We start from the raw sequence: 15,539 nt of genomic DNA on the forward strand, positions 1-15,539 counted from the left end.
GGTGGCGAAGTTGGGTAATAAAGCAGCTTTTCCAGCGTTTCTACTGGTGCACCAGAGGTAAAGAAACAAAGCCTGGAACCAGTTCACTGGTTTCAGTCCCTGAATCCCGAAGTTTATAACCCCAAACTGCAACTGGGTTAAAGATCTCAATCTTCCCAATGGACGAAGAATCATGAGGCAACATAAGAAGTCTTCAACTACCAATAGAAGGCTGGAAATTTACAACAATTCAACTTTATTGATATAGCACCAAATACAGTCTTTTAACAGAGAATTATTAGGATTACTCAAGGATTGCAGATTTTAGAATGACAAGGATTAGGAAAATCTGAAATTAAACGACTATACAAATACACAAAAATGTAATACTTTGTCATTTAAAATGTTATTTTTATACCTCAATGTTTTTCCATTTCAAGTATCCTACAATTTATTAATTTAACCATTTGGTATAATTTATTTTTACTGCAGTTTTATACATTTGCAATTAACATGTATTATATACGAGACATTTAGCATTTATAACATTTTTTTGTGCCTTTTACCATAGTTTAATGACTTAATTTATCATTTTGTTGAAAGCTTATATTCGTTTCACTTGTCAGCACACACACACACACACACACACACGCACACAGTGAGGTAAACAACAAACAAGAGCACAAGTTTATTTTTTAATACAACATTTTGATTTTATTCAACAGCTTAAAAACATGATTTAAAATGAAATCAGCATATAAATGAACGCACCGAGTGTAAAATGACAGGTTGGTGTCATCCATCAAGAAATATCTATATCATGACTCGCTTTTTATGTTTTGCTAAATAAAAACAGATTTTTTTTTTCTTTTTAAACACAAAATCAGATGAAGACAACGTAAAAACACCATGTTTTGAGATTTTCTTTTTCTTCAAGATATGGTTGTCCTTGCATCCCAGCGTAGAAAGCTTTATCTAACCGTTATAATGGTACGAGGATCGGGAGGTGGCATGAGGAGTGTCCGTGCGCTCGGCGAAGAACTTCATGTGCAAGTCAGTTCTCTTGGTCGCATGTTCGCGCTCTCGTCAAGTCTGAGTGGAAATGTGCCTCCAATCCATCGAGTGCAAGACATTTTGTTTTTGCTTGTTTTTTTAAAGTGGCATGAAGACTGCTGGGAGGACCCGTGTCCATTTGCATTGCTCCGAGCGTGAATAGACCAGAAGGAGGCTACGTTTGAGGCTGGCGGTTCAAGAAAAAGTCAAGACGTCGCCGAGCCTTTTTTTATTTTTTGCGAGCTCCAGCTAAATTTCCACTGAAAGTCATTTATTTAAAACTTGACTCCAACTAAAAAACTCTACGAGCATGAATGGAGCGCGAATTAGAGCAAACTTCACAGCTTTCCAATAAAAAGCAACGCGGGCCTTGCCCCGCACAGTGGTGTAGTGGACAGCCTCTCCCAAACCACCGGTTTGAGGCTGTACGATTGCCCGTATTCACGAGTGTCTCTTTGCGTTTGCCCGATGCTTGAGCCCAACTTTACAGAAGACCAAGCGTGACGATTGGTTGAGAAAAGATGCAACTCTTGCAGAAACCCAATACGACCTTAAGACGCGATTGGCAACATAAAAACGGTCTTAATCCAGCATTTTTGGAAAGAAAAAGTGGAGCATTATTGTGCTTTACAACAAACCAAAGAATTTCAGGGCTGCATCGATCGATTCATCAATCAGATGAACAACTACGGATCAAGGGTCTGCAACCTTTATAACCATAAGACCATTTTTTATACAATATAGATGCTTGATAACTTTTTCTTTTAAAATTTGAGCAATTTCTCCTATTTTTTCCTACATAGTTTTCCTATTCCTCATGGTTTGAGTGATACCAGCAGCTTTAACTTTTTTTTTTTTTTTCTGTAATTCCACAACAACCACCAGTTCAGCCAGCTTTTCTGTGTTTTTTAATGGTTTAACTATTTTTTTTGCCTTGTGAAGAGTTCGATATGTACCAACAACCGAAAATGTAACAATGACTCGCATTGTTATAAAACCTAAAAACCTTTAATGTCACATCATAGGGCAGGCAAAAACAGTTTCCCCCTAATATTGTAATAAATCCTAAAGTGAGTCAATGATGTATGGATTTGACTTGAACTGCTTCAATTTGAATAACACTGAAAGAATGAGTTCTAAAAGTTGTATACGTATAGTATTCATTTATACATATAGTACTCGTTTATACGTCTATATACTTTATGGTATATGTATGGTTACTGTTGCCCAAGTCGTTTAGTCTTCTGTTCTCTACAATTTGTAATGTATTTCTCCAATCAGTACAAAATAAAGTACAACATTAAACATAAGATCACATTAAATTCTTGCTAAATCTTGTTACATTATTGACCAGCGATTACATTTTATATTACAACAATTTGGGTCGTTACTACATTTTGGCTGTTTGTTACACATCGGGCTCCAACAAGCCGCCTTTCATCATTTTGAGCCAGGAGATGAGGCCAGTTATGAAAAACTGTGCGGTATACACACAAAATAAAAATTAAAGCGGCGACGGAGGATCTGAAGATCCACGATTGGCTCCAGAGCTGCAGGTTCCAAACTCCCGATGGAGCCAATGTGAAGAAGTAGTTAACTTTGAATTGAAAGACTTTTGTGTTTGTAGGCAGATTCTTTTAATTCTTCAAATTCTGCCAAATAATCATCAATCGAGACTAACTATCGAGGGTTTTTTTTTTTTTTATTGAATCAAATAATACGCATCTCCTCCTGTAAGGCACGTACAGCTTGACCGGCAATTGGAAACGTTGATCAACTCAACCCCTTGCCTTCAAATACACCAGGAGTGTGTCGTGCCATATATCGTCATATCAAGACCGCAAATCAAACGTGGGGAGTTTAAAAACAAAAACAAAAAACTCAATTCAAAAGGCCACGGTCTGCTTTCACTCCTGCATGGAGGATTGAAAGAGGGGAAAAACAAGAGGACGGTCAGAGACACGAGATAAACTGGGACTTCGCTGTAAGAGGAGACGTTAGCAATAAAGCTGTCAGCGCGGCGCTAACCTTCACATCATGATGCTGAATGGACGCTGGGAGTGGAAGCTGTCAGGAGCGGTTTAATAAGATCAGATTTGTAGAGGTCGGTAAGAGAAGAGAGCCCATCCAGGCTCCTCGAAGTGCCTGAATAAGTAGTTGATTATCAGACACGGGCTTCAGATTTGTTGTTGTACTTGTAGCTTGACGTGATGCTGCTAAGAGTCGCGGCTGGTGCTTTGTGGAATCTGCGGAATCGGAAATGGCGCTACGAGGTCTCTTGTATTGCACATACAGAGTGAACTGCTCATTCAAGTTTGCATACAATGATTACAAAATATCCCTTTAAAAAAAAAAAAAAAGTCTCGGCAAAATAAGGCAGCCGAGAGAGAGAGAGAGAGAGAGAGAAAGGTCAATTCATGTGATGAAGCAGCGGCTCAGTTTGGTTTGATTCGCCGTGTGACGCCGCCGGGAGGGAGACTTGTGCGATCGGTGCGGCGGATGGAAACGAAGAAGCGTCGCGAAGACGCACGTTTTCTGCTGGAGGCCGGGAAACAGATTGTCAAACACGGCCGAGTGGAATCCCACAACACTGAAGATGAGGTCCTTTTTGCCCGGCTCATCGAAACGGGCCGACGATTATTCCGATCAGTTTCTCTCATTTCACTGGTTCGGATCAACAGAGTTCGATCCATCAGCCGACAGAGCACGTCTGAGGCCAGTGAGCCATGAATACCTTTGAAACAGACACTTTAAAGCCGCCGTTCCCAACCTTCGTTCTGGAGACGTTTTCCTTGATGACTGGAAATCTAATCCTGGCCGCCCTCCGAATGGCTGAGAGACCAACTGGTTGGGAAACTTTGCTTTAAGGTGAGATCAAGCTGGATTTGGTGCTGAAATAAACTCTTTTCAACTCGAAATATGATTTGGCCTCCTTTTGAAAGGAAACCAAATTGCTGAAATGTTCATAAACATCTATGTAAAATTATTGTTTCCCTTCCAAGGCTCTATATGTTAGGTTTAACATACTTTTTTTGTATTTTCTTAAGCTAATGGCTCTCATTTGTAATGCTAATATAGTCAAACCAACCACAGTAACATTACTAACACTTTATGAGGTTTTCAGAAACAATACTTTAAACTCTTCTTTTTCATCCGCCGCTCTATGCCAAGTCGTCCGACGGGGAAAAGAACCAGCAAACTGAACTTATCGCGTCTCTGACGAGTTAAAATAAAACAAAAAACAAATACTGCATCTACATTCACCAGGTGATGAAAGAAAGAACGATACCTGTATGTTTTGAAGTGATTGTCCGAGTGCTGAGTTGCTCCCTTCTTGTAGTGATTTCAGAGTTCTTTCCCTCGAGGAATGGGATTTACTGGCGAAAGGGACGAGGCGGAAGGATTTAGTGGCACGGGTCCCGCTTCCAAACGTGTCGGGAGAACCTGCGGCGGTGTGTGAAATCTTCCCGAAAAGCCCCTTCCACCACGAGATTTGTTCACTTTAGGTCTTACTGCAGATGGATCCCTCTAAATCCTGACGCTGGTCCTTTAAGATACGACTCGGACTGTAGTCTGCGCTACACATCATCGACATGATTTCAGTTAAAGGCAGCAAATATAGCTTAGATAAATCTATTTGTTCCTGGGAAAACAAAAAACACAAAACAAAAGGGGAAGCCGAGCGGTAAAACTTCCGTCTCTCCAGACATCAACCCGTCCCCAGATTTCTTTTTTTGTCTTGTAGAAGGCACACAAACTACCACAAAAGTATAGTAATAATCTTTGAATGTGCAAAAAAAGCTCAGTTTACAATATTTCCTCGGTAAAAGAAAGGAGGAAGAGACAAAAAAAAAAATAAAGAAAAAAAAAATGCTCACATACTCTACCAGATGTGTTTTAGTAGTAATGTGCTTCACAACCAGCGGTGAACTCCTGCAGTTTATCCGTTGGCACTCGGAGGCAGCGTGCGCTCGCGGGCGTGCACGGTGAGCGAGCTCATCTCGAGTGGTTGGATCGCTGAGAGGCGGCGCATGAAAGAAAGCAGCACTTTGCAGGTCCACCCTCAATTTGTTTTTTTGTTTTTTTCCTTTCCACTCCGGGGTAATATTTTACCTCCACAGTTCTGATGTTTTCCTTTAGTAACAGTAGCCATTGTCCAAACTAATAAACCCTCCAGGAGGTGGAGGGCCCCCCTCCCCCCCGCCCTACCCCCCGGGGCTACTCTGAGGCGGGGACGTTGGGCGCATGGAGGGCCTGCGGGTTGACGATGACCTGGATGACAAAGTCCTTCTGGATCTTGGTGTCCTGCAGCCGCGTCTTGTCCGTGAGCAGCTTCCCGGAGAAGAACCAGCGCTGGTGGCCGGCGTCGATGTCCTCCTGGACCTGCAGCTGCTTCTTCAGCTGCCCGATGGTGTCGGCCATGCCGGCGCTGAGGCGCACGTCCTTCCCTGTGGACAGGCGGACCTGCGGAGGGGCGAGACGGGGATGGAGGGAGGGGGGGCGGAGCCACAACGGTCAGGTGGACGCAGACGGCCCACGTTTTCTTACAGTACAACTTACGGTGTGAGACAATTTAGTGGTTTATGAAATCTTGTGATGCAGTCGGCGGTTGGCGTTTTCGCTGCATAGCGAGACGACGCCCTCGCTGGAGTCGTTTCTGTTTGAAGTTTACACGTTTTTCTGTAAATCACAACCATAACTGACGCCGACGTTGGAATATTAAAAGTTCTTAATAAATCTCCGGGGAAAAAAAACCTGGTTGGATTTTTTAATTATTTTTACCCTTTTAAATCAGAACAAGTAAAACTGATTAAAAGTGATATATACTAGAAGTGTAAGACGAAGCAGCGTTTTCTCCCATTTTCACTTTAGTGTTTTCAAAAAGCGGCATTTCTAGTGGCTTCAGGAACCGTTGCGTTTTCAAAAACGCAGACAAAGCAATCGGAAATGAAACAGAATAATTCGCGATCCATTTTAGTCGCAGCCACTGATCGATTCCACAATATGCAACTATTACAATGATCTTCTGACGGCAGCATGAGACAGGTTGGACGGTGACCCAAAATAAAAGTCCTGATACTGGTTCACCCAGTCCACTGTACGCTCATTCTACAGGAGAGGATGAGGGGAAACAAACAGTGGCTGGAAACATTTTTGTTCCGACTTTAATCTCAGTTTATGTCTAGACTTTTATAAGCTCCACAAAATGTGGAAAATTAGTGAATTGAAGAATTTAAACCAAGCAGCTTTTACGCTGCACATAAAAAAATCCACAATTACTATGAATCCTATCTCTATGCTTCGACTCGTTACGTCTTTCTTAGGTTTTGGTTTTATTTTTTAGTTGCACTGTCAAGTAGACCTGGTTATAAAAAGTACAACATAACTAAAATCTTCTATTCCGCGGCCGTTGCGACAGAAGGGAACTCCTATAGAGCCATCCGGTGAAGGCTTTACTGTTTCAGGACTTGTAACGGTGCTGGTACCTTGAGCTGGAACTCCTTCTTGGTTGCCACCGAGGGTTCGGGGCTGTCGCTGGGGTCTTCGTCGCTGCGCTCTGAGATTAGGTTGACCGGCGGGGCCAGGCAGTAGACGGGCAGCTGGTAGCGGTTCCCCAGTTCGTCGTAGCACTCCGTCAGGGTACCTGGTGGGCAAGGAAGGAAAGCGACAACATGTGGTCACTGACCTCATCCCAATTTCAGCCTCATCCGGTTGGATTTTTCCACAATATTACACAAGTTTGTCTTCTAATTTCATAAAGGTATATAAATCCAAACATCCCATTTATATTCAGGCGCCATCCGTTTGCGCTCACCGTGAGGCAGTGTGATACTGGCTCCGTCCACTATGGCCTGGGCCAGCTCGTGGTCGTTGCACTCCAGGGCCACGGCGGCGGCTTTCAAGGCGTCCCAGATCTCTTTGCGGCCCTCAAAGGCCGGCGCCGTGTCCCAGAACTCGTCCCGCTTGCTCCGCAGCTGGCCCTCCGTCATCGGGTAGTCGCTCTTCCACTTGGGACGGTCTTTCTTCAGAGGCTCGTTCCGTCCTGCGGTGAGAAGAGGAGTCCGTCACATTCGTTTTCAATTTCCAATCTGTTCAGTACCGTTGGCATTCCAATCATTGCAAAACCAGACTATAAGCTCAAGTTTCGAAATCTGCAACTCTGCTTGTGCACTTTTCACAACTGAAAAGTGTAAATTGATTACAGACTGGTGCCAATGGACAGGCTGAAGAGGACAACGGTCCAATCCTGCGTTCTCATCACAGTCACGAGCAGGGCTGCCAGCAGGGACACGCAAGCCGTCACCAGAGACACGCAACATCCCACTCCACCCCGACATGTCATCCCAATCTAAAATTAGGAGGTCATTCACAGTTTGCAATATGCATGAAGGCCGTGTCGCCTGCATCTGTCAATGTAACCTTACCGGTGTTTCCCACCATGAAATATTCACACCAGGCCCACCTCAGGAGCACTTACTGGGGATGAAGAGCGTCAGACAAACAGAAGTCAGAAGTTTTTTTTTGTTTTTCCCTACAGTGACGTCCTTTCTGTGATTTCGCAATGCAGATCGGCGTTGCCGCTGCCTCGACATGCGTTTGATGTACGTGGTCGAGTGTTGGCTGCGTCGCCGTCTGCCGCCAGAATGCAGTTCAATTCCACGTTGAGTCCTGGCATGTGCAAGCCTGTATAAATGAACGCCCGGGAGGCAGAGATACCACGGGCTGCAGAGTTGAATGAGGCAAAAGGGTTTAGAAAAAGGAGGCGGCACTCATCCGGAGGGTTGTCTTTCTTTCAGACTAATTATTTATAGTGTAAAATGTGGAGGACGAGCGCTGGTGTAGGATTAGCTTTTTGTAGAGTAAATCCCAGTTGACACAAATAGGTCTTCGCCACTGTGGCCGATCAGGCAATAAGACACCGACTGTCTACAGAAGACACGTGGGGGATTGTAGCTGTGGATTTACAAAAAGGTAGTCAAAGCCCAATGAGAATTGTGATGCAGGAAGTGTGGAAGGAGTACTACTCCCAATGACTTCAGGCCTCAAGAAAGGTTACAACAAAGTCTGGAATTTTTTTATTTACTTATCGAGTTCCTTGAAGACAAGAACCCAGAACTTAGTATAAAAACAAATAGCTTCTGGTGATAAAATAACATTTAAAAATGTTTTTTTTAAATAAATCTGTATAGTCTGAGTGGCATGTTTTAAGGACTGTTTTGTTGACTTTCGGGTAAAACTTTTTTTAGATGAATTTTGATGTGTTTACATTGAAACAAGCCTTTTAATATGCTTTTGTAGGTTATTCAACCTTTTCCAACAGATCAGCCTGCTTCCAGAAAATATCTTATCTACTTTTACTTTTAAGATGGAGGTAAGCATCTCTGGCATATTTTTCTAAACAATAAGGGGTCATTTCCCTCCTTCATTTCTTCAAAGCATAAGATCAGCTCACTTTTAACAGACTGGATACAAGGTCCACCGGTGCAGAAAAATATTGAGACATTGCATACAGTATGTCGATCGTGTGCCAAAAAACACAAGAGATATTTTCAAAACGCAGGACAAGGAGCCCCTTGGTGTGTCTCAGTACTTCTTAAGTGGAAGAGGAGCGAGAATCATGGAGCGAAAAGAGAAATAAATTGGACGGCTGATGGATTGTCTTTATAAAAACCAGTTTCGTGCTCTGTACTGTACTGTAACTGTTGGTGTCAAGTTACAAGATGTAATTGTCGATAGGCCTTTACCCACCTCAATACAAAGGGGGAAACTTTCTTATTGGCAAGTTAGAAAAGTGCATGAATTGTTAACATTCGAAGGATGTGTTCAAGTTTTCCATCCTGATCTGCCCCTGCTGGCAACAAATGGTGGTGCACGTGGCCCCTGAATCAGCATGGATTTGGCAGGGTGACACTGTGCAAAAGAAGACCACAACCTTGCAGGAACCACGCCATGGTTAGAGAACTTGAGGGGTGAGGGAGGTCGAGTGAGGCAGAGTTTGATGTTGTTGCTTCAAAACTCAGACGTAAAGTAATACATTACACACACAATGAAATATGTGGCATGTTTCCGTCCCCCGGGACTCCCCCCGAAGCAGGTGAGGAGGCTACAGCAAAAGTGTAATCCTGAATATCAATGAAACATTTCACGCACGCCGCATGAGAACAACGCACCAGCTTTTATCCGATACCTCGGGAGACTTCTTTGACTTTTCGCTCAGTCCCAGCATCATGCGGGTTTGGCCTTGTAAAGACATTTAACAGGCTCACACATTCCCCTGACATGAGGCAGACGGTGAAAGTGGGCTGTTATTCTGCGTTTCGCTGGAGCACATCCACAGTGGATGGAGTGGAAGCGCCCTCGACGCATACCGAGTCGATGTTCGACTACATTCTCGCCGCCCATAAAGACACACATTATCTCGTCGCCGCAGCAGTGCCTTCAGCTTCCTGCACACGGAGATAAAGTGTCGGAGATATTAAAGTCCTCAAATTGTTTCTGACAAAGACCGTGTCGAAAATAGCAACAAGATATGCTTATTTTGGACTGATCTCGGGACTCGGTAGCAAACTACAGTTTGAAATTATGTAAACTAAGAAGCAGCCAGCAGGCGGGATTAACAGACACTTGATCCTGAAGTCATCAGTGTTATGAGCTACGTTCATTGATGCATTTCAAGCACAAGCCACCAGAGATTCTTTGATACAATGATATCATCCAACCTTTATCAAGATATGCTGGGGAATCAAAAGCAGTGTCTTGACATGCAACATAGATTTACCACCGGCATCATCACGATCTGACTCCTCAGACCATACAACAGAATGAGCAGGAAGAATTTAAAATACTTCCAACATAAAATGAGCAACTTGTGAACTTGGCATGGGTCCCCACTTCGCGTGCCTGTCTGCATGAGGGTGCGTCAGGCCGAGAGGATTCAGTCCCGTAAGAGGATCCCGTCAGCGACGCGACCGGACATTCAAGGATTCAAGGATTCAAGGATTCAAGGATTCTTTATTGTCATATCAAAGAATGATACGAAATTTGGACTCAGGTCCCGGTGAGCCAGTAATAAAATATATAGTAATAAAATATATAGAGCGTAAAATATATACAAATATACAAGAGCAGAATGTAAGTGTGAAGTGTTTGTAGTGCAGGAAGATGGGAGTCTACGGAACATGGCTCGAGTTCACAAGTCTCACAGCTTCGGGGAAGAAGCTGTTCCTGAGCCTGGTGGTTTTGCTCCTAATGCTCCTCAGCCGCTTTCCTGAGGGGAGGGGCTGAAACAGTCCATGTGCTGGTCCATGTGCTGGGTGGGTGGAGTCCTTCATGATGCGTCTTGTTCTTTCTGAGCGAAGCCTGGTTTACTTGGAGTGTCTGTTGATACCGATCAGGGTGGGAAACAAACCACAAGCGAGAGGCCAGAGGCCAGGGCAAACTCGACTGTGGCGGCTCCAACTTTTAAAAAGCCACTCGAGCGCGATCAAGAGAAACACAAAAGTTACTTCCAACACCACATTTACATCGCTACATTAGATGTCAGTTCAGGAATGCTGCCAAGGAAAGAAAACGCTGCATCGACACTCTTTTTCGACCAAACAAAGCTGGATTCCATCTTGAAAGCCTCTTGAGCCTCCTGTTCCTCTGATGTAAACTGGAGACAATCCCCAGCTGGAAAAAATAAAAGATTGGCCCGCAAAAACTTTCCATCGGTAACAAGCAAAGGGGACATAACCTGCATCCAAATGAAGAACAGACATGTAGATTTACAGTAAAGGGACAACTGGGCTGACAAGGGAAGAGCGTTGATGTTACACTTGTCAGAGAATCTCAGAGGTTCTCAATGCGGGAAAGAACGTATTTTGCTGTGCAAATATGGCGAGCGGAAAATGTTCCGCATTCAGCAACGAGGTCTGTAAACAAGTCGTTGTGCTGTAACAAAGATGTGATCCAGGTGGGATTGGAGCGTTTCGGGATAAACAATATCACATGGGGGTGGTGATTGGCTCCAGCACCCTGAAACCCTGAGCTTAATAAAATGGTCGAGGATGGATCATCATGACCAAAGAAACCACCAGGACAGCATCAAATATGGAACCAAAATCCTGTTATTATTATATTTCTGTAGTTTAAATATGAACACTGCTAAAGTCAACACTGTTGCATTTTCAATTCAACACCAAAGGTCACCACTACAAACGTCTGATTGAATTATTTCCTCCGAAGGGGTCAGATTGTTCCACTCACATTAACAATGAACGAAGAAACAATACGCGACGTTCTCACGGAATCTGATTGGAACATAACCAGCTCCGTCAATCGACTCGGTGTTGACATGACCTGCGTTTTCAGTCGGATTACTTGTGGCCCTCGTCACCGGAGCCATTGTTGCCACGTGTCGGGTCGCGAGAGAAACCCACGACTCCTGCCAGTCCTGCCGCGAGGCTCCTGTTTATTCAATTTAGTCTGGTTGTAAATATAACATTTACTCTTGCTAGGTGTTGAAGCAACGGCTCAGGACTCTGTGTGCCATTATCAAAGAGGGATCAAAACGCGGCAATGTTTATTTTTAATAACGCGTTACCTTCCGGGAATGTGCAGAACCAATAAATCTGAACACGCAGGGTTGGGAGGAAGCGTAAGCTCTCTTACTTTCCTGATTCTCCACAAATTAAATGAAAGACTCGATGACCAGGAGCAGAATACACATTTCATGTGACTGAACTCCAACGGCTATTGATGGTCACGTGAAAAGGAGTTTACCAAAAAGGAAAATCTGGCCGCTGCAATAAAAGAGGAGAGAAAGGAAGGAGATTATAGCAGAGCAGCTGAATATGTAATCATAATGTTAATGCAGCAAAGTCCATAAACACCACGTGCCACAAGAAAGGACTGTTTTTGTAGAATGTCATCTTGGAAAGAAAAAATTAAATTGTAGAAAACATGGAATATAAAAATTAAAAAGTACATTAACTTGCTGAATTGTTGAAAACATTTACGTTTTATTTATGTTGGGATTAGATTTTTTTCTCTGATTATCATTGAAAGATTTTTCCCCCCCCTTTGTATCATAATAAAACCCAAGCTTAATATGCGATCGAGGCTGGTCAAATGAAGAGTTTAGCATTCTCACTTCATTGGAGAAGGTCACCGGTTCAAGTCCAGGTTGGTTTGTGTGGCGTTATCATGTGCGAGTGCCTTTTTCAGAGAGTCGAGTTTCATCCCGCAATCCAAAAAACATGCATTTGAGCCTTATTGTCGACTCAGATTTGACGTAGACGTGGATGTTTGTCCATGGCGTATCCTCCGTAACCTTTTGGGATTGGCTCCAGCACCCCGCGACTCGGAGTTGGTTAAATCAGTCAAGAAGATGGGAGGAAATGTAGCTCAAAGGTTGTGGGTTCTGTGTTTCAGCAAGAAGAAGAAAAAAGTGACTGCTGGCAGGTGCACCACACACAGAAAACCGACTAGGTTAGTGGCATCAAAACGTAAGGCCTGTGGGCCAAAAAACAAGCAAATTGTAATTTAAAAAAAAGAAAAAGAAAGCCTTTAGAGTAGCAAACTCTAGAAAACACTGAGCCTGCTGTTAATGAGTATATCAGTCACACTTTAATCTCGTTTAGCACGTAATATTGGAGTATGAGCCCTGAAACTCTTTAGCATGGAGCACGGCTCGGAGGCTGAGTAGTTAACCTAATGAGCGACATCAGGATAAATCTGCTGAACCAAACGTCACTGGAGATTAAGTTGCTGGTGCTGTACGAACTAGCTTTCACCTCCTCTTGATACTTTGGCAGATCACAGTTTACCGTTTTTTTTCATTCTCACTGATATAAAAGAATCTACCAACCGCGACATCGCTTGTCCTCTCGTTGCGGCAGACGATGCTCCCGCATGACGTCACGTAGGATTCGTCATTGGTATGGAAGCATCCCTACGAATAACTACAATTTTAATACAAGGGTCATCGTGGCATTATTTTACCGGTTCAGCCCGCTCAAGGTGAAATTGGCCTGTTTGTAGGCTCCTGAACAAAAATGTGTTTGACGTGGCACAAAGGGATTTCTCTTCAAGAGGTAGGAAGAATAAAGGAAGTTGCATAACCTGCAGAGGAGTCAACATATGTCATTTGGCATGATAAGTGTTTGTGACAATATGATTAATACCTATTAGTCAACATCCTTCCCCTTTTTATTTTACGGTTGGGCAATTTTTCATAAAAGTACAACTTAGAAATATGATGCCGCTTTAGTTGACAAAGTAGCATCAGAAACCTCCTGCAGGCAGGCGAGTTCATGAAAACATGCGTTCTGAGAGGCAACAGATCAGTCTGGAAAGGAAGACGGCAAACTTTAGCGGCGTCGGTAAGGATGAGATAAGGTCCCATTGTTACTTGAAGACTAAAACAAGTCTGACGCCGAGGATCACGTACAGTATGGCCCCTCTGCTCCTCTGATGAGCTGCAATCAGTTTCTCAGCGCAAAACAAAGATGAGCGGAGATGTGAAACCCAATAACAAGCGGTGACCTGAGATGCATTTGGAGTAACCGTGTGCAGCAGGAGTGAAATACATCCGGATAGAATGAATCTCGGGCAGCCGCCACGGTTCAGCCCCTCAGAAACCTGACAGCCGTCTACGTGGGCTTACAGTTCAAAACTGTTTAAGTTTCAATCTATTAAAATATTTAACATTGTTTGAATGTTTTGGGGATAATGAAGATCATGAAGTAACGTGCAACTGTTAAAGCACTGTGGGACTGCTTAAGCACTTGAAAAGCACTATATATATATATATACGCAAAAGTGAAATCCATTTACCATTTACATCTGCCAAAATAACAACTTTAGCCATGGTTATTCCCCACAGCTACTTGGAATAATGTCAGGACACTTCAGATGAGGGCATGCACAAGCACTTTCCTGTAAATCTGTTAAATGTCAACTTACTTAGACACACGTGTTGCTGTTGCACTAAACTGTGCTATATTCTGGTGGGAGATTGACGTTTATGCTCAACATTTGCATGTGCAGGTTGGAGTCTGCGCTCCACCACTAGGTGTGGACAACGTGTGCTTACTGTCTTCGTACTTTGAACAGGCGTTTCTTAACTTTGTACGAGTTCGTGAAGAATGATACCCACACACACACAGTCTTACCTCCACGTCCACCGTTCCTGGACGAGCCTCGGCTCTGCGTGTCCTCCCAGCCTTCCCAGTACCTCCCCACACACCCTCCCATGGCTCAGCGGGCTGTGGGTCGTCTCCCTCCGGGGTCTCACTGGCTGAGGACGGGGTCCATCGCTCGGGCAGGGTTGTGAACTGGGTCCGATGACGGGGGACAGGTCGCAGTCGTGAAACCACGTTTCGTCATCCGTTTGCTCAAACGGAGACGCTTAGTGCTGCGGCGAATCAACGCCAGTACGAAGCGATCCACACGACCTCGTTGGCTCGCAGCAGAGTCTCATGAGTTTGGCCGCCGAAATCGAAACTTCCCGTTTATAACGCACTTGTTGCCCGCTTTTTTCCCCCCTGTAAAGTTTAGTTTTCGTGGTGTTTCTCGCTAACAGGCTAACGGCGCTAGCCAGCTAGCTCCCACAACAACAGTGAACACAAACTTCCACATCGTGTCCACAGCGCGACGAGCCGCTTTGCCAAAGTTCCACTTTCCTCTCGGGCCGCGCTTCCAGGTGGAGTTACGGCTTCTTTTCCGCACTTTCTGCGGGCTTCCACCTTGTTTAAAGTGTTACTTCCCTCTCCGCTGGTAAAAAGGTGACTAGCCGCGGGGAGCTAGCGCGAGCGAACTTTTTACGCGTCTGCGTAAGCACGCAGGTCGGTGTCGTTTCTGTGACGTCACGGCGTAACCGAATTACGAATGAATGTCGATAAACTCGAGTGGCCGTCTTAAAAGGGTCAGCCACCATAAATATATTTATTAAATTCTGACTTTAATCCCATAAAACTGTGAAGTGACCTGAGAGCTGGTGTCAGAATTAATGTAAAGAAAAATAGAAGTGCCCTGATCTTTTTTTCTGTGAGAATGAATTAGGAAATCTGACTTTAAAGTTGGAGTCAACTTGAGATTTCTGTGGATTCTATGAATTAAAATGGAATTCGGATTGCTCTTTGATTAGATTTTCAATCGTATTTTTTAACTCTTCGAAACGTTTTGGCTCTTTTAGACTAGTGTGCACATAAAATGATGCAGATTGTTTGTAATTTGTCTCGGTTGAGGGTGTGATTATTTAGTAATGGGGTGCCTGCAGTGGATGTAAATGTCAAGCTTCAAGTCACAGTATACTGTCTTTCTTATGAAAAAACTGGACTTGAAACTGAAACAAGGAAACATTCCTGGAGCTCATCAAAATTTAATGAATGAAAACAATGACTGCAGGTGCAACTCATTAACAGGTAATTAAAGTGTATATTAATACATTTCGCGCGCGCGTGTGTGTGTGCGCGCGTGTGAGTGTAAGATTACCGACAGTCCATGAATGCAGCAGCAATACA

The 15,539-nt window shown here is 43.8% G+C and overlaps 1 protein-coding gene across 1 annotated transcript; it reads right to left on the bottom strand.

The window, feature by feature from the left end:
• Positions 1-308: 308 nt before the first annotated feature.
• On the bottom strand, positions 309-14,798 carry ubtd1b (ubiquitin domain containing 1b). Its single transcript, XM_080516854.1, has 4 exons — positions 14,190-14,798; positions 6,848-7,075; positions 6,519-6,676; positions 309-5,496 (listed from the first exon to the last, which is right to left on the bottom strand). Exons 1-4 carry the CDS (start codon positions 14,269-14,271, stop codon positions 5,251-5,253), a joined length of 714 nt encoding a protein of 237 aa, XP_080372980.1. The 5' UTR covers positions 14,272-14,798; the 3' UTR covers positions 309-5,250.
• Between the last annotated feature and the right edge of the window lie 741 nt (positions 14,799-15,539).

The sequence above is a fragment of the Blennius ocellaris genome, assembly GCF_963422515.1.
Source record: "Blennius ocellaris genome assembly, chromosome: 21".
Taxonomy (NCBI): domain Eukaryota; kingdom Metazoa; phylum Chordata; class Actinopteri; order Blenniiformes; family Blenniidae; genus Blennius; species Blennius ocellaris.

What these genes read in the sequence shown, in the direction of transcription:
- ubtd1b (XM_080516854.1), bottom strand. Translation starts at nt 14,271, where the DNA reads ATGGGAGGGTGTGTGGGGAGGTACTGGGAAGGCTGGGAGGACACGCAG. An exon ending in CAGTATCACACTGCCTCACG is followed by an intron (nt 6,677 to 6,847) that starts GTGAGCGCAAAC and finishes CTTGCCCACCAG; the next exon opens with GTACCCTGACGGAGTGCTAC. An exon ending in AGAAGGAGTTCCAGCTCAAG is followed by an intron (nt 5,497 to 6,518) that starts GTACCAGCACCG and finishes GCCCCTCCGCAG; the next exon opens with GTCCGCCTGTCCACAGGGAA.